This window comes from Mesoplodon densirostris, chromosome 13, assembly GCF_025265405.1.
Source record: "Mesoplodon densirostris isolate mMesDen1 chromosome 13, mMesDen1 primary haplotype, whole genome shotgun sequence".
In the NCBI taxonomy this organism is placed as follows: domain Eukaryota; kingdom Metazoa; phylum Chordata; class Mammalia; order Artiodactyla; family Ziphiidae; genus Mesoplodon; species Mesoplodon densirostris.
In genome coordinates, this window is record NC_082673.1 from 91,956,116 (window position 1) to 91,972,854 (window position 16,739).

At 65.1% G+C, this 16,739-nt stretch overlaps 3 protein-coding genes across 6 annotated transcripts; 1 reads left to right on the forward strand and 2 right to left on the reverse strand.

Annotated features, from left to right (window-relative positions):
• The first annotated feature begins 1,170 nt into the window (after positions 1-1,170).
• Positions 1,171-6,331, forward strand: GSDMD (gasdermin D). Of its 3 annotated transcripts, none has more exons than XM_060116299.1 (11): positions 1,171-1,629; positions 2,706-2,926; positions 3,113-3,305; positions 3,965-4,133; positions 4,283-4,385; positions 4,644-4,697; positions 4,983-5,054; positions 5,179-5,354; positions 5,504-5,645; positions 5,742-5,815; positions 5,946-6,331. In XM_060116299.1, exons 2-11 carry the CDS (start codon positions 2,710-2,712, stop codon positions 6,183-6,185), a joined length of 1,440 nt encoding a protein of 479 aa, XP_059972282.1. In that variant the 5' UTR covers positions 1,171-1,629; positions 2,706-2,709; the 3' UTR covers positions 6,186-6,331. The 3 variants fall into 3 exon arrangements, with proteins under 3 accessions (XP_059972282.1, XP_059972280.1, XP_059972281.1); XM_060116297.1 differs by having other exon boundaries at positions 1,173-1,629; positions 2,667-2,926; XM_060116298.1 differs by lacking the exon at positions 1,171-1,629 and adding an exon at positions 1,775-1,882 and having other exon boundaries at positions 2,667-2,926.
• A 2,820-nt stretch (positions 6,332-9,151) lies between these two features.
• Positions 9,152-12,020, reverse strand: MROH6 (maestro heat like repeat family member 6). Its single transcript, XM_060116254.1, has 3 exons — positions 10,886-12,020; positions 10,579-10,732; positions 9,152-10,409 (listed from the first exon to the last, which is right to left on the reverse strand). The coding sequence occupies exons 1-3, from the start codon at positions 11,321-11,323 to the stop codon at positions 10,249-10,251; spliced, it is 753 nt and encodes a 250-aa protein (XP_059972237.1). The 5' UTR covers positions 11,324-12,020; the 3' UTR covers positions 9,152-10,248.
• Positions 12,021-12,953: 933 nt separating this feature from the next.
• On the reverse strand, positions 12,954-16,333 carry NAPRT (nicotinate phosphoribosyltransferase). 2 transcript variants are annotated; one of them, XM_060116301.1, is made up of 13 exons: positions 16,070-16,333; positions 15,861-15,988; positions 15,667-15,749; positions 15,282-15,412; positions 15,062-15,177; positions 14,607-14,803; positions 14,390-14,530; positions 13,998-14,082; positions 13,805-13,885; positions 13,606-13,708; positions 13,366-13,520; positions 13,156-13,263; positions 12,954-13,069 (listed from the first exon to the last, which is right to left on the reverse strand). In XM_060116301.1, the coding sequence occupies exons 1-13, from the start codon at positions 16,293-16,295 to the stop codon at positions 13,007-13,009; spliced, it is 1,617 nt and encodes a 538-aa protein (XP_059972284.1). In that variant the 5' UTR covers positions 16,296-16,333; the 3' UTR covers positions 12,954-13,006. The 2 variants fall into 2 exon arrangements, with proteins under 2 accessions (XP_059972284.1, XP_059972285.1); XM_060116302.1 differs by lacking the exon at positions 13,805-13,885.
• Positions 16,334-16,739: the final 406 nt, after the last annotated feature.

Genomic DNA, 16,739 nt, shown 5'->3' on the forward strand with positions numbered 1-16,739 from the left:
TTCTTGTTTAGGTTATTGCCCAAGAACTGAACATGTGAATGAGGAGTTGCTGCGGCAATGCCCTGTCCACGCTTCATTCAGCCCCAGGTCACTGCAACATTCTGAAACACACACCCCAGGAAGTCACTTTCCCTGCACTGGCATCGGGGCCGCTGCCAGCGGCTCTACCTGGAGGGGCCCTTGTCCCGTTCACGGCCAGAGCCCTCATCTGCAGGAGCACATGGCACCAGGTGCTGATAAACACTCATGGCTCAAATGAATGCATGTGGGGGAGCCTGCGTGGTGAGTCTCAGGCCAGCCAACTGGCAGGGGCCCTGGTGCGGGCTCCAGAGTGTCATAGGGCCCAGAGGCAGGATGTGGCAGTGGAGTGGTGGAGAAAAGGGGGCACGGGGCTCCTGGCTGCCTTGCACTGGACATGATCTGCAAGCAGCCCAGGAGAGTAAGCGTGTTGAGAACCTGAGACAGGCCTGGATGTTGTTACTTGGCTTCAGCTCTTCAAAGTAACAGCTTTATTGAGATATCATTCACATACCATACAATTCACCCATTAAAAGTGTAAAACTCTGGGGTGTTTAGCATATTCAGAGTTGTGCAATCATCACCACAATCGACTTGAGAACATTTCCATCTCCCCAAAGAGGCTCTGTCACTCCCCCGGCCCCCCAGTACCTGGCAACTACTAATCTGCTTTCTGTCCCTACGGATTTGCCTGTGCTAAACAATTTGCATACATGAATCACGTGAGACATTGTCTTTCACGTCTGCCTTCTTGCACTTGGCATAATGTTTTGAGGTCCATCTACATTGTGCCGTGAGTCACAACTTCATTCCTTTGTATGACTGAGCACCACACCATCGTGTGTCTTCCGTCGTATGCACTGACCACATTCTGTCTGTGGAATGCGGTGCTTCTGCATTTTGGCTGTTAACAGTAATGTGGGAACGTCCATGTGCAGGTTTTTGCGTGAACATATGTTTTCACTTCTCTTGAATACACACCTAGCAGTGGAATGAATGAGATCTAATGGTAATTCTCTGTTTAACTTTTTGAGGAACTGCCAGACTGTTTTGCACGGCCGCGGCTGCATCCATTTACATTCCCAGTAGTGTGTGAGGCTCCGATTTCCTCCCATCTTCCCCAACGCTTGTTACTTCTCTTTTATACAGTTATCTGTGGGGCGTGAAGCAACATCTTACTGTGGTTTGATCTGCAGTTCCCTGACAGCCAGTGGTGTGAGCATCTTTTTGTGCGCTTGTTGGCCATTTGTAGCAGTACATTTTCTTTGAGGTAATGTCTCTTCAGACCCTTTGCTGTGGCCCAGAGTTTCCAGAGAGAAGGACTGAGGAAGTGCCCAGCAGTTGGTGCCCAGCAGTTGGAGGCAGCAGCGGGTGGGGCACAAGCTGGCACACCCTGACCCTCCCCCACCCCCGCTGGGCTGCGGGGCCGGCTCATAGGGGGTGTTTCCGGGCTGTCGCTGCTCCAGGCCGGCCGAGGTTTCACTTTTGGATCTGGGAAACTTTGGGCTGTGTGCTCGCTCGGCAGCTCCGGGGCAGAGCCCTCCGATCCCAGCCAGCAGAGCGGCCTGGCTTCAGCTTTGTGGGCACGGGCACGTAACAGTCACAGTCACGGTGAGCTGCTCCCACACCCTGCTCCCCGCCCCTGCGCGCCGCACCCCACTGCCTGCCCTGGCTCCAGGGTGGGGCTCTCCCTAGTGCTGGGTGGGGGGAGGCCAGCTCCTCTGGGTGGAGACCTGGTCCAGGCACCCTTCTGCGGCTTCCCCAAGCCCCCCAAGGACTCGCAATCCCAGACCGGCTTGGGGAAGCCCAGGCCCCTGGGAAGGGGGTGCCCTTCCCAGCCCGGCTAGTTTGGGCTTAACTCCAGGTAGGCCCTCTAGGTGCTCCTTGGCCCACTCTCAGACTTCAGACCAGCTCTGAAGCTCCGAGGCTTCCTAAGGGCTGGCCCCTGTGCCTGGAGCCCAGGTGTCCTGGGTCCTGAGTCCGGCCCACATTGGCTTCTGAGCCCTGAAGACAGACAAGTGGCTCACGGAGCTTTGGGCACAGAGAAAGCCCTGGAGGACATGTCTAGGAGCTGGGGACACTTTGGCTGGGCCTTGCTGTGGGCCTTTGCACCAACGGCCCAGGAAGTGATGGCTTCTGTTTCCTCCCCTGCCCTCTGAACACCTCAGCCAGGGGTGCAGCTGCTACAGCAGACAGAGCAGCGGCTTGGGGTCACTCCAAGGCCCCAGCCTTGCCCTGCCCTTTCTCAGTGGCTGCTTTTCGTGAGCAGCCCTAAGCCTTGTTGAAGTGACAAAGTGACAAGAGGGCTTGGTGGGTGGCCGGGGCTGCCCCCCGGCCCCAAGCACTGAGTCCCAGGGCTTTCCTGGGCTTCACGTGGGCGCTCTGATCGCGTGGCCCGAGTCCCACTGAGGGCTGTGAATGGCGTCCCACCCTGGAGGTGCTCATGGCCCCTTGGAAAGACGGATTAGTGGATGACCGGGTGGACTTCTGCTTGTTTTTGTGTTGGGTGATAGTCAGCAGCAAGCGCTTTCTGCCGGTCAGAGCGTCCCAGGACTAGCCAAGCAGGACTGCTTTGGGGGGAAAGAGCTCCCCATCACTGGAGACGTCCAAGTACCTACCTTCCCCCTCTTCCGCCCGCCCTCTTCCAGCCCTGCGGGTGCAAGGCCTGACCCAGCTGCCCTCCTCAGGAGCATGGCATCGGCCTTTGCGAAGGTGGTCAAGAGTGTGGTCCGGGAGCTGGACCACAGTGGGGAGCTCACCCCTGTGGACAGCCTGCAGAGCTCCACCAGCTTCCAGCTCTACTGCCTTTTAGGCAGGAAGTCCTCGAGTTCACGGTTCTGGAGACACCGCTACACACGTGTCAACCTGTCCATCAGGGACATCCTGGAGCCCGACGCCCCGGAGCCAGGTACCCCGCTTGGCACTGAGTCAGGGCCATGGGACGGGTTGGGGGAGGAGTGGGCAGGCCCGCTGCCTCCTGCTCTGGGCCTCTGGGCTCTCTGCTTCCAGAGGGCAGGCACTTTCCAGAGGCCCCTCCGCCCGGGCGGACAGGCGGCAGATGGTGGGATGGGCCTCAGCTCTGGTCTTGCTCCAGCCGTGGAGCGTGGCAGCACCTTCCATTTCCACGATGCTACGGACGGGCAGCTGCAGGGCAGCGTGGAGCTGGCGGCCCCAGGACAGGGGAAGCTGTCGGGCGGGGCCGCGGTGTCCGGCAGCTCCAGCGCTTCGATGAACGTGTGCATGCTGCGAGTGGTCCCCAACACCTGGGAAGCCATGCATCGAGAGAGGCGAGCCCCGGGGCGGCGGGGCCCTGCTGAAACTGGGAAGCCCCTGGGTCAGGACCTCGGGGCAGCAGGAGTCACAGGGGGTCTCTGCCAGGCTGAGGGAAGTCCCAGAGGCAGGGGCGTGCTGGGACCAGCGGGCAGGGAAGGAGGCTGCAGAGGTCCTGGGGGCCTGCCTCCTGCGGGCCAGGGCGGCCAGGCAGGGCCCGAGGGTCAGGGGTCAGACCAAGTCCCACTGCGAGGGGGCTGGGCCGCTGGGGTGGAGCAGACCCAGGGACCCTGGGGAGGAGGACCATTAGCTCAGAGTGGAGACATGAGATTTGAACCCGGGGAGCGGCAGGGAGTGGAGGGAGAGAGCAGCCAGGTGAGCAACCGGCCAACAGGGTGGGCCGCTCCAGAGGTCTTCAGGTGTCCGCCCATCCCCACCGGACCTTGTCTTCCTGCATCCCACCCACTCACAAACATTGTCGGGAGCACCAGGGAGGGAAAGATGGGTATCCCGTGCCTGGGCATCCCCAGAGCTCTTGGTCTCCTCGGCCGTGTCACTGCCCCCACCCACCATGGTCACAAAGGCTGAGGTCCAGGGAAGGGAAACCCGTCTCGTGGCAGGGATAGGGGAGGGCAGGTGCCCCCCTGCGAGCTTCCCATTGGTCCGCTCGCCACAGGCGCCTGCGGCAGCCCGAGCACAAAGTCCTGCAGCAGCTGCGGACCCGTGGGGATGACGTGTTCGTTGTGACCGAGGTGCTGCAGACACAGAAGGAGGTGGAAGTCACCCGGACCCAAAAGCAGGAGGGCTCAGGCCAGTTCGCACTTCCAGGAGCCATGTGCTTGCAGGTGCGCGGCACAGGTCCTGCAGTGGGCTCGGGCTGGGGAGGCAGGAGGGCGGTGCCCCCAGGCAGCGGGGTAGGCCCCTGCCAGCAGCACCCTGTTACATCCGGCCCCCTAACCCAGAGCCCAGTCCTGAGTCCATTTCCGTCCCTCAGGGCAGAGGCGAGGGCCACCTGAGCCAGAAGAAGACGGTCACCATCCCCTCGGGCAGCGTCCTCGCATTTCGGGTGGCCCAGCTGGTTATTGGCTCTGACTGGGGTGAGCCAGGATCATGGTGACTTCTGGGGCCCAGACTCCATGGCAGAGAGGCAAAGAGGCCTGGAAGAGCCACCAGGGGTCACTGGGGGCATCTGGTTGCATAACTTCATGGGTCGGGGTGGCCGAGGGTCCCTTGCTCTGGCATTTGGGAGGTTGGGGCACAACGGGGGTACTGCACAGGGGGCCCCAGCTGGGGAGGGAGATGCCAGGTGCTCCGCCAACCTGCTTTCCCCATCTCTGCTCCTGCTTGGCTGCCAGACATTCTCTTCTTCCCGGACAAGAAGCAGACGACCTTCAGGCCACAGCAGGAAGGTGAGGCCTGTGGACCTGGGCAATGGGATGAGCAGATGAGGCATTCTCCTGCCCAGCACAGCACAGCCGGGCGACGCACGCATGCAGGCACACACACGGGTGACACGGTGACAGGCTGACACCAGCCTGGTTCAACCTTGCTCCCTGTCCCGGGCTGCCAGTACGGGGGTGGTGGTGACAGGCTGTGAGGGCCGAGGGGAGGCCTCAGCCCTCACTGGCTCGGGGACCCACCCCTGCACTGGCCAGCCCTGCCTCGTCCAGGCTACAGGCCCTCCTACATTGCAGGTGGCCAGCTGCAGCGGTCCTCCTGCCCCGCCTCCGTAGGGTTCCTCTCTGTCCACTTCAAGTTCCTGTCGGGTCAGTACCTTCTTGGCCACCCCCCTGGTGGGCTCCCCTTCTGCCCCCCTGGGGTCTGCCCTCCATAACTAGGGCTCCCCGGGGCCATGTGGGCACCTGGGCAATGGCAGCCCTGTCCCCACAGACGGGCCCATGGAGGACCGGTTGGCGACCACCGAAGACTTCCAGGGCCTGCAGGCAGAAGTGCGGGCCTGGGCCGTGGGCCTGGAGGGCTTGTCCAAGGAGTCTTGCGGGCAGCTGCTGGGGGCCCTCGGGCAGGTGCTGCGGGACGAGGCCGCCCTGCAAGCCCTGGATGAGTTGGTGAGCGGGCTGGGTGGGGCGTGCGGGGGTGGTGGGCAGGGTGGGGGGGTGAGCTGGGCGGGGCGAGCTGGGGCAGGGTGGGGTGGGCGGAGCTAGTGCCTGCGCCCCGCCCCCACGCTCACCAGCCCGCCCCACGCCCTTACCCCCAGCTGGAGCACGGTCTGCGTGGCGGGCTTTTGGAGTCTCGGGATGGTCCGGTGGGTGCTGTCCTCGAGTGCCTGGTGTTCTCCTCCAGAAGGCTGGAAGAGGAACTTGCCGGGCCCGTCTTCTACCTGCTGCAAGCTCTAGCTGGTGAGGGGCTCCGGGGGTGGGACAGGTAGGGAGCAGGAATGTGGGCTTCCCTAGCTGGCCTTCCGGAACCCTCTCTCACCCAAGTTCTCTCCCCAGTGCTGAGTGCAACCCAGCACGTGCTGCTGGCTGAGGTGCTGGAGATGGGGGCCCTGTCGGGGGCGTTCAAACTGGTGAGAGGGCCCAGCTTGTAGGGGAGGGTCTGTGCCGGAGGCGCGGACCCAGTGCATCTGGGCTGGGGCGGTGTGGGTGGTGCCAGAAGCCTGGGGGCCCCTCTGACAACCTCCCGCCCTGTTCTGCCAGGTGGAGAGCCTTCTGGAGCAGGGCACCCCATGGCAGGAGCCCAGGGCCGTGTCCCTGCCGCCCGAGCTCCTGGGGAGCAGCTGGGGCTCAGAGGCACCCACCTGGGTCCTGCTGGAGGAGTGCGGCCTTGAGCCACAGGTGGGCGCCCCCCAGGTGTGCTGGAAACCGGAGGCCCAGGGCTGTGCGTATGCGCTTTACGCCTGCCTGGCACTGCTATTCAGGCTGAGCCGGCTCTGCTAGCCTGCAGCCCGCCCGCAGGGCAGCTCCTAGTCGGGGCAGAGCTCGTGCCCACCCAGCTGCCAGGAGCCACACCCAGCCATGTGGGCAGCTCCCCACAAGGCCTGGGAGTTGAGGAAAGCCAATAAACGTGATGAACAAAGGGAAAATGCTCACTGAGCTTTTGAGGGGCCCTATGTCAGGGGTCGGGACAGCGATGGGGATGGTGCCTCCACATGGGGAGGGGCCTGGGGGCTGAGAGCAGGCATCTCTCCCGTGGGGCTTAGGGGGCATTCCCTGTGCTGCACCCGATCACTCCGTAGTAAGCAGCCACGTGGCCGGGCTCCTGGCCCCCTCCCCCAGCAGGCTGGCCTGGAAGGAACGGGACAGGGCGATTCCAGCCCTCAGGATGGTTCTCTGTCTGCCTCAGGGAACTTGAGAACGTACTGATGCAGGTCGCGGGGGGGGGGGGGGGGGCCGTCCTTGCCCTCCGGGGCTGCAGAGAGGACAGGGAAGAGGTGTACTGACAAGCAGACAGATCTGCACTCCTGGGGCTGCAGTGGGGCCCCAGGGAAGTGACCCAAACCAGAGAAACTGGCCTTTGGGGTGTGTCTCATCCAAATTAATTCGCTCAAAGGTAATAGTCTCTCAAGAGGAGGCCTCCGGGCCCCTGAGTCGCAGTCCCTGGGCCTTCGGCAGGGCTCAGAACCTCCCTGGACCAGGGAGCCTGAGCCTCTCGGCGGGGGCGGGGGGGGGGGGGCGGGGGCGGGGTGGAATGGCCCCACGTGCAAGGAGAGATAGTAACTGATTCAGCTAAGGAGTTATTCTCATCTTGGAGCTTGAACAGCCAGGAGAAATTTGCCTCTCCCCATGGGAGCCAGTCTGCCATCCTCCGCTTGGTGGAAGGCGGGGGAAGCCGCGCTCCCCTCCTGTCAGGCTCACCACTGCCTTGCAGCCTCAGGACTGGCTAAAGAGAAGGGATGGTCGGCCCTGCTGTGGTTGGGACATTAACCCCCGAGAAAACTCAGGATCAAGGCCAACAGTAAAATTAATATTAAAACAGAGGGTTTGGGACTTCCCTGGTGGCACAGTGGTTAAGAATCCGCCTGCAAATGCAGGCGACGCGGGTTCGAGCCCTGGGCTGGGAAGATCCCACGTGCCACGGAGCAACAAAGCCCGTGTGCCACAACTACTGAGCCCGCGTGCCACAACTACTGAAGTCCGCGTGCCTAGAGCCCGTGCTCCACAACAAAGAGAAGCCACCGCAATGAGAAGCCCCCGCACCACAACAAAGACCCAATGCAGCCAAAAATAAATTTATAATTAAAAAAAAAAAAAACCAGAGGGTTCCCCAAACATTCCAGATCCTGGTACAGAAACTGCTAGAAGGGACATCCCTTCTAGCAGTGCATAAGACTCTGTGCTCCCAATGCAGGGGGCCCAGGTTCGATCCCTGGTCGGGGAACCAGATCCTGCATGCATGCCGCAGCTAAAGAGCCCGCATGCTGCAACCAAGAGCTTTAATGCCTCAGCTAAAAGATCCTACATGCCACGACAAAGATCCTGTGTGCCGAACTAAGACCTGGTGCAGCCTAAATAAATAAATGTTTAAAAAAGCAAACAGAAACCCCTAGAAATCTACCCCTCACACAGGGAGAGGAGAAGCTGGACGCCTCAAGCCTGTCTGTGTTCACCAGGGCCCACGTCCCTCCTTTGGGAACCTCATTAGGGGGACTTGAAAGGCAAAACCAAGGGGAACAGGACTGGAACAGCCTGGACAGCCTGGACACTCACAGACCAGCGATGCTCACCTGGGAGCAGGGCTATGGCTGTACCGATCCACCTGGAGCCTCCCTGAGGATCCCAGCAGAGAAATCCCCGAGAAGGGTTACACTCCCAGGACAAAGCAACGGGCTCTAAGTGAACCTGGCAAGCAGGGAGTGTAGCAGGGCTTCCAGCGATGGGGCAGGGGACCATGGCAAGGCAGGTGCACACGAGACTGTGATCATGCAAGAGAAGCCTGCACTCCAGATGGCCTGCCACAGGGAGGAGGACGGGCTCCCAGGCCTAAGAAGCCCGGGCATCACGGAGGTGTCGCGAGAAGCGGCGGGGCACTGCCTGCCGAGCCCTCAGCTGAGGCTGCCTCTCCTTTCCAGTGGGCCTCACTGTGGGGTTTGCCACTAGCCTGCCCAGCTGTGCTCTGCAGTGGGGCAAGCGTGTGCCTGGTGGGGGAAATGGGCATCAAATGCTCACCCAGCTCCTGGCTCCTGGGCTGCAAGCAGTGGGGGCCAGGCTTGCTTCTGCCCGTGGGGGCTGCCACTGAGGCCCACCGGGCTCCTGCTGAGCCCAGGCCCAGATCCAGACCGAGTCGGGCAGCTGTGAGGATGCTCCTCGTGGGCCCCGCCTGCAGCCATGGAAGCAGAGGAGGGGCCCCCAGGCCTGGGAGCTGGAGCCTCCTTGATGGGTGAAAGGCTGAAGAACCCCGAGGACATTCCCACCAACCTCCCTTCCTTCCCTCCTCCTCTCTTTCACGGGGGTCTGACAGCCTCCTGGCCTCTCCAGCGTGTACCCCGGTATATTTCTTGTAGTTTAATCCAGTTTTGGCATCTGCTTTGGAGAAGCCCAACCAATACCCCAAACCATACCCCTGGCTTCACACAGACTAGTGCCCTCGGCCTGAGCCTCCCCTGCCCTGGGAAGGACCTACGAGGAGACCCCAATCCCTTCCTGCTGAGCCCCGACCCCATTGGTTCGGCATGCGTAGGCCCAAAGCACAGCTTCTCAGCTCAGGGTGAAACCTGCCTGATCTCCCGCCCACCCCGGAGCTGACCCAAACTCCTGGCTACATGCTGTCTTCCTTGTAATCTTAGCCCGAGTCCGCTCTCGGAGCAGGCCCAGCGCATCAGAACCCAGCCTTGGCCCAGACCCAGGCCCCAGACCCAGACGCTGAACCCCTAGGGTCTGTGTGTTTATTTTAAACGCTTTCCACAGGGACGGGCAGGACTCCAGCCTCCAAGAGGCTGTGTGAGTTGAGGCCTCCTCTGAGGAGGCAGCTTTGGGGGGCCCTGAAAGGGCAAGAGAACCCCTCAAGGCGGGCACTCCAGGTGGAGGAAGCCGCCCGTCCAGGGTCTGGATGGATTGGGTCACGGCGTCGGTGCCGTCCTGAGGGGCCTCTTCCCCACACGTCCAGTCACGCCTCCATTCAGCCCTGAGCAGGGTGCTGGGGTGCCAGCACGACAGCTCAGCCTGGTGGGGTGCGAACGCTGGCAGCCCACACCTGAGCCTGCAGGTGTCATCTCAGGCCTGTGGTGTCCAGTGGGGAGGTCGGGGACAGCTTCCGGAGAAGGCCCAGGTGGGGTCTGACACGGTAAGTGGGGGGGGAGGGGCAGGAATGGGGCCAGGCTGTGGGGCAGCGGCTGTGGACAGGAGGACAGATCAGTGCTTCTTGGCCAGAAACCTCAGAACCTCAGGCCAGGACATGGCCAGCGAGGAGTGGAGCATGTGACGAGGGGTGATGGGCTGTTGGGGTGGCCGGGAGGGCCCAGGCAGAGGGCAGCCTATCACGGCACCGGCTCCCAGGGCTGTGCCAGCGTCACAGTGTCCCCCACCAGGCCTTGGCCCGGGAGGTCAGGTGTCATCCAGGCAGGGGGCTGAGGGGGGACAGATGGACCCAGGGGTGTACAAGGCAAGAGGCTGAGGGTGAAATGATGCTCCGTCAGAAGGCGCGTGCCCCCTCTAGGTCGCAGGGCTGTCTGGGGGGTGAGCTCCCGGAGAGGGGTCTTTGTGTGCAACAGGCCTTGCGTGGCTCCGGGGGGCAGGTATTGGTGCCAGCACCGAGCCCAGGGCGCCCCTCAAGGGGGGGCCTCCTCTGCAGATCTGCCGCTGCCAAGACTGGCCACGGAGCAGGGGGATGCCAGACTCAGCACCCTGGTTCCCACCCGGAGGGTGGGCCATTCGGGCTCAGCCTGGTCCCGAGCAGCCCCAGGGGCCAGCGGGGCTCCGGTGGTGCTGGAACGGGCTGTCTCTGTGGACTGGTGGGGGCCACGGGGGATGCGGCGTCGGGCGGGGCGGGGCGGGGCGGGGCGGGTTACCGGTCCGGGGGCAGTGAGCACGGCAGCAGTGCACACACCACGTCCCGAGAGAGTGCTCCAGGGCCAGTGTGCTCAGCACCCACAGGGCCGCCCGCTGGGGCCTCCACTCCGCCAGGCTGGGCACCTGTGCCAGCAACCCTCGCACAAGGCCATGCACCTGGCATGGAGGGGCAGACGTCAGTGGTCCAGTCTCCGTGACCCCTGCACGTTACCCTCGGTGCCCCGACGAAGCAGCTGCGGCCTGAAGGGGGCTGATCCCTCCAGCCCCCCACCCTGAAGGGGACCAGGCGGGAGACTCCGAGGGCAGGACGGGGACGGGGGCTAACCTGGTCCTCCAGCCGCTCCCCCCCGGGCCTCCAGGGCTGAGAACAGGGTGAGTGCTGTTGCCTGCGTTCCCGCAAAGCCAGCCTCGTCCAGACAGGCAGCCGTGGACGACACCAGGTCTGCCAGGGCCCCCTCTTCCAAGGAACTCTGGGGCGTCTGGGAGTGGGGGCGAGGGGAGCCTATGAGACCCCCTTGCCTCTCCCACTCTCTTCCTCCCCACCCCGTCCCAGCTCTCGACAAAGCCCCCGTGCCTTTCTGTTGTTTCCCAGCTCCGTCCCCCTTTACCCCCCAGGCATCCCTCCTGCTCACCAGACGATGACTGGGTCCCTCAGGGGCTGGCTCCTGGGCAGGAGGCTGGGAGAAGGGCTCACTGCCAGCTGGGGGAATGGCGGCTGCCCGCCCAGGCTCTACCCCGCGTTCAAGCTCAGGTTCGGGCTGAGGGCCGGTGGAGGGGGGTCCCGGGGGCTGCCCCTGGCTGGCCCGGATCCCTTCAGCCAGAGCCGTCAGGGTTAGGGCTCCCATGGGGGCCCCCCGGGCCCAGCCCCACGCGCCCCCAGCCATGGCCGCCGCACACACTGAGCTGCTCAGCCGGGCCCAGCCTGCAGTGCCTGGCACTGGTCCTCCCAGAAGCCATGCCCAGGCCTGACCTAGAAGCAGGCCCCAGGCAGGCAGGCCCAGGGACAGGCGTGGCAGCGTGTGGGTACGTGTGCGTGTGCATGCTCTGGGGGGGGGAGGTCGGGGAGCCATACAGGGGTGTCCCCAGGTGTGGTGCCCACGGGGGCTTTTGAAGGGTCTTCCCGCCCACTGTTGTTGGTGAGTGGCCAGCCTAGGCTGTGCCCACCAGGCCCTGGGAAAGGGGCAAGCAAGGCCCCTGGGAGACAGTGGATCTGCAAGGGGAGGCGGGGAAGGGTCCCTGACCCTGACTTCCGACCCGTCTGGGCAGGGAACCCTGGGCAGGTGTAGACAGCTCTGAGGAGGCCCCAGCAGGTTTTAGAAGTCTGGGCCCAGCCCTGAGCTGAGGCCTCGCCTGATTCAGCCCTAAAGAAGCAGTCGGGTCCAGGCTGCGCTTGCGGCCCGGGGCTGGGCTCTCCTCTCTGCATCCTGACCCGGCCGGACATCCCGGGCATGGGGATGATTCCGAGCAGCCCTGGGGTGGAGCCGGAAGCAAGAGGAGCTGCCCTGTGCCTCCCAGGTGCCCTTGCAGGTGACTGACATCACTGTGGATCTCGGTGGGGGCGGGGGGAGTGTCTGGGTCCTGGCACTGAGGAAGTGCCAAGCTCAGAAGTGGTGACCTGTGGGTACCTGGGGCCTGGTGCGTGTTCTGTCGTGTGTGTGTGGCGGCAGGCGGCGTCTGTATCTCTCTCCAAGCCTCCTGCTCCCCAAGGCTAGCCTGACCGGGCCTCTGCCCCAAATCCCCACTGTCACCCTCACCCAGCAGCGCAGCGGCCACTGCCCAGCCTGGGCCAGGGGAGCCAGAAGAGCTGGTCTGGCCAAATACCTGGGCAGGCAGAAGTGCTCCGGGAAGCACCCTGGACAGTCAGCATTCCCCCACGCCCTCGCCTGCTTGTGTCCCCCACCCAGGCGGGAAAGGCCCAGGCCCCACCCTCTGTCCTGCAGAGCCTCAAACCTCTCTCCTGTGTGGCTCCTCCGGAGCCAAAGCCGGTGGAGACCTGACGAGCCTGCCCACACAGAGGCAGGGCCAGCCCAGGACCCTGGCCAGGTGCCCAGAGCTGAGCCAGTCCCTGCTCCCTCACCTTCACCAGCTCTAGTGCAGGCAGGCCCCCAGCCCTCCTCTCCTTTCCCAGGACTGCAGGGGCAGTAGCTGGGTCCCCAAGGCCCAGGCCTAGTCCATGCTGTGACAGATGCCAGGGCCGACAGGGAGCCAGATGGGTGGAGCCCAGGGGTACAGGGTCCCGCAGAGCTGGTAACAGTGGCAGGGGACACCCAGGCCTCGCCTTGGCGGGGGGAGTTTGAGGTGTCCCACCGAGCCTGCCCCGCCCGGGGGGAATCCCGGAGCCCCTCCATCTGGCACTTTATCCCCAGCCCGCCTCGAGCCTCTGGCATGGAGGGGTCTTCCAGTAACCCCCCCAGCTCCGAGTTGGGCACCAAAGCCCCCTCCCTTTCCCCACAGCCCTGCCCTGTCCTGCCCCGGATCTGCTCCTACAGTCCAGCTCTCCAGGCCTCAGATACCGACCCCCACCCCCGGCCTTAGCCGACCTCAGGCCTCAGCACAGGGCTGCCTACCTGCCCTGGCCGGGCCGGGGTCTTCCCTGGGAGGATGAACACTCATGCTGATTCCTGACTCCAGCTCACCCTGGGAAGCCCTGGGGGTCCAGTGAGTGGCAGGCTGGGCGAAGAAATGACACATGACAAGCTGTGGGGATAGTGAGTGACTCGTGTTAATTTCAGGCAGCTCCCAGCAGGGGATTCTCAGAGGGCACCTCTGGCACTCAGTCTATCCACCAGGGCCCGGAGCTTCTCAGACAGCGCCACCTGCAGGGAGGAGAGGGGGGGACGATGGGTGGCCGTGCGGGGAGAGAGGGCACAGGGCGGGTTGATGATGTGGGCCCTATACCCACCTGGTACACTGCCGGCTGCTCAAGCCGCCTGTGGGCAGGACTCAGACGGCTCAGGGACTGCTGGGCAAAGGCTCTAGATTCGGCCAGAGATGGGAGGGGCTCACACAGCTGGGGGGAAGAGGGGGGAAGGGGCTGGCTCGAGGTCAGGAGTCCGAGCTCGATTTGAGTTGAAGGTGCAGGCTAAGGGGGTGGGTGGCTAGGGGCGGTCACCTGTCCCCGCTGGACCCAGAGTCGCAGCAGCGGCTCCACGTGCGCCGGCCTCACGGTACAGGACTCCTGGGTCCCTCGAGGCCAGACTCTGAGCTCCTGGCCAGCCTGGGGAGGTGGCTCCTCTGCTAACTGCAGCACGTCTAACAGCAGAGCCCCTGTGTGTGTGCGCATGTGAGGGCGCCAGGCACGCACGGGGCCTGGGGCCTTGAGCTGAACTGCGGAGGGTGGGAGGGGCCTCACCATCGGAGCCCAGGAGCCGGAAGGCAGCCTTGCTTCCAGGCAATGTCTGCTTCTCGGGGTCCTCGGTCAGCTTCATTCGCGGCTGGCCTCCCACGGACACCAGCTACAGGGACAGGGTGCTGAGCTACCTGGACCCTTCTCCCCGGACCCATGGTCCATCCCCAGCCCAACCCCACTGGGCCCCGGCCCCCGTCTCTACCTTGTAGACACAGCCCAGGGAAGGCTGGCGAGGGCAGGTGACCACGCTAGTACCGATGCCGATGACATTCACCTCACTGCCCTGAGGTGGGGGGCGGGGCACTGAGCTCGGCCAGCACCTGCAGGCCCAGGGCCCCCAGCCGCCCCTGCCCCGCCCACCGAGCCGCCCTCTGGGCCGCCCCTGCCCCGCCCACCTCCTGGGCCAGCCTGGCCAGCTCCTCCTCATCGACGTTGTTGCTGACAGCAATGGGGATGGACTCCAGCCAGGGCACCCGGAACCTGTGACGGGGGGCGGCCCTCAGACGGTCCTGACTCACCCGGCCCCCTCCCCACCCAGTCATGCCGTCTCCCCGCCACCTGATAATCTGCCCTCAGCCACACTGGCTCTGGCCTTTGTGCCTATGGGCCCCTGAGCGAGCCCACCCCAGCTTCCTTGCCAAGGCTGCAGTACCTCTACTGCGGTAGCAGCACGTCAGAGACCCTCATGGAGGGAGAGGCACGGTCCCTCCCTCCCGCTGTCCCATCCCAATATCCCTGAACCGGAGGGGGTCTCTCAGAAGGCAAAGCCCCTCCCTGGGGGACTCACTGGGCCGCCGCCGTTCGGAAGACGCCCCGGGTCTCCTGAGCCTGCTGGAGCAGGTCGCCACTGTCCAGTCTCACTCCCACTGCCTGGTAGCCCAGCTCCTCCAGTGCCAGGGCTACAGCCAGGAAGTTGGGGAGACCACTCCTGCAGGTGGGGACATGGGGGTAGGGGGTCTGCTGCTGCTCTGCCGAGCCCACCCTGGGGGATGCCCGGGCCTCACCTCCGCACACTGTAGGTGTCCAGCAGGCCCTGGAAGGCCCGGGGAAAGGCCAGGGCATAGGCCACAAAGGCCGCCCGCTCACCCCGGTGTGGCTCCTGCACCCCCAGCCCCAGGTGGCCACACACACGCTCCAGCCACGTCTCCACGCAGGCGGCCAGGTCCACCCTGGGGCCCTGACCAGCCGCTGGAGCCAACATCTATGGAGAAGGGTTGGTGAAGGGTGGAGGAACCAGAGCTCAGGGTGGGCACTGGTTCAACCCCAGCAGAGAGTCTGAGCCACCTGCCTGCCAGCTTCGCAGTGCCGCACTGAGACCACCTGCCCGGGGGGGCTTGGGTGGGCCAGGCGTGGTATCTGCCTGTGCGCAGAGCAGGGACTGGCCTCTCCTGCTCCCCGGGAAGGGCTCGGCTTGGGGGTCTGCCCTCTGGAGTCCAGCTGGGGGGACAGGGGTACTGACCGGGTCAGGGGGCACCTCGGTGCCTGAAAAGGAAGTGATGAAGGAGTGCGCCAGGGTCCCGGCCACCGGCACGCCCCGCAGCTGTCCTGCGAGCATGTTGCTGCTGGCATCGAAGCCTGGGTCAGGGCATCAGGCAAAATTGGGGGACTTAGGCACTGAAGGGGGTCTCAGGGCTGGCCTCCTCCTCCCCCAAACCAGGCCTCCGTCTCCTGGCCCTCACCGCCCAGGTAGCTGTAGGTAGAGGCGGTAAGACCCCCGTCGGGGCCCTGAGCCCGCCGAAGCCCCAGCTCCAGCAACCGCTTCTCTGGCCCTGCGATCAGGCGAAGCCGCGCGGCGTTCGTGGCAATGAGGCTGCGGGAGCAAGGGGTCAGGGGACCCGCAGTGAGGGCCGGGAAGCCACCCAGAGCGCGGCCTCTCCCGAGAACCCGAGCAGCGGGACCCGAAGGCCCCTGCCATAACCCCGGCCCAGCGCTCCGCCCCCAGGGGCCACGCCCCACGGGTCCGGGCCCGGAAGTCAGTGCTCCTTCCCGGAGAGCCCAGGCTTCCGGCCTCGGGCGGGAGGCGGGTGTCCCGCCCCAGGCCCCACCTGGCGCCCCGGGCCCCACCTGGCGTAGCTGACCAGGCAGAGGAGCGGCGTCTCCAGCAGCTGCACCACCAGGAGCGGCCCGGACACCTGCAGCAGCGGCACCTGCGGGGCGGGCTGTCGGCTCGGCGCCACCCGGCCCTGCTCTGGCCCACACCCCGTGCCCCGCTGCCCCCGCGCCCCGCTGCCCCCGCGCCCCGCTGCCCCCGCACTCACGCCGGGGAAGGCGAGGGAGCCCTCGGGCAGGGCCCGCACCGTCACCCCAGAGCAGTCGAGGGCACGAAGATGCTGGAAGAACGCGGGGTCTGTGTGTGGGGGCAGCACCGAGGCCAGGAACTGCACGTCTGGGGGCGACAGAGGCCGTGGTGGGCGAGGGCTCGCGGGGCGGCCGGGCCCGGGGGCTGCCCGGGGCGGGGGGGAGCTACCTGCGTCCCTCAGGCGGAAGGCGCGCACGAAACGCACGCAGTCGCGCAGCCCCGCGGCCAAGGCGAAGGCTCCGCCGAACGGGCAGCGGCGGAAGAATAGCTCGAACTCGGCCGCCTCCTGCGCCCGGCCGGCGCGCCAGTAGCCCAGCGCCATGGTGGCCTGGTACAGGTCGGTGAGCAGCGGCCGCGCCGCCGCGCGCCCCTCGGGGTCCTGCTCCGCCGCCATCGTACTCTGGCCGCGGCCCTGGCGCCCCGGACTTTGGCCGCCCCGCCCGCGTGACGCCGCGCTGGCCAGGGCCCGCCCCGCTAGCGGGTTGGGACATCGTGGAGCCACTCACTGCCTTTCCTGGCAATCAGAACCGTCAGGGCAGGCCGCTGGCCTCCGGACGCGCTCTGAGCGGTCCCAGCAGCCGGACCGTGGCTCGAGGTGGGGACTCGCGCTCTCGCTGGTCAGCCCAGCTCCCCCTGGCCCCTTGGAGCGTGGTCTGTCCTGCCCCCGGCCACGCAGCCAAGTCCGGGCTGCGTGGGGAGAGGGTGGAAGAGAGCAATTCGAACTCCACGTCCAGCTGGACCCCATCCTCGCCCGCTCAGAAGCCACCCAAGGCCTGGGCAGGGCAGCTCGCAGCCGGCACCGCACCAAGGCAAGGCCCACGCCACGCTGTTCGGGTAG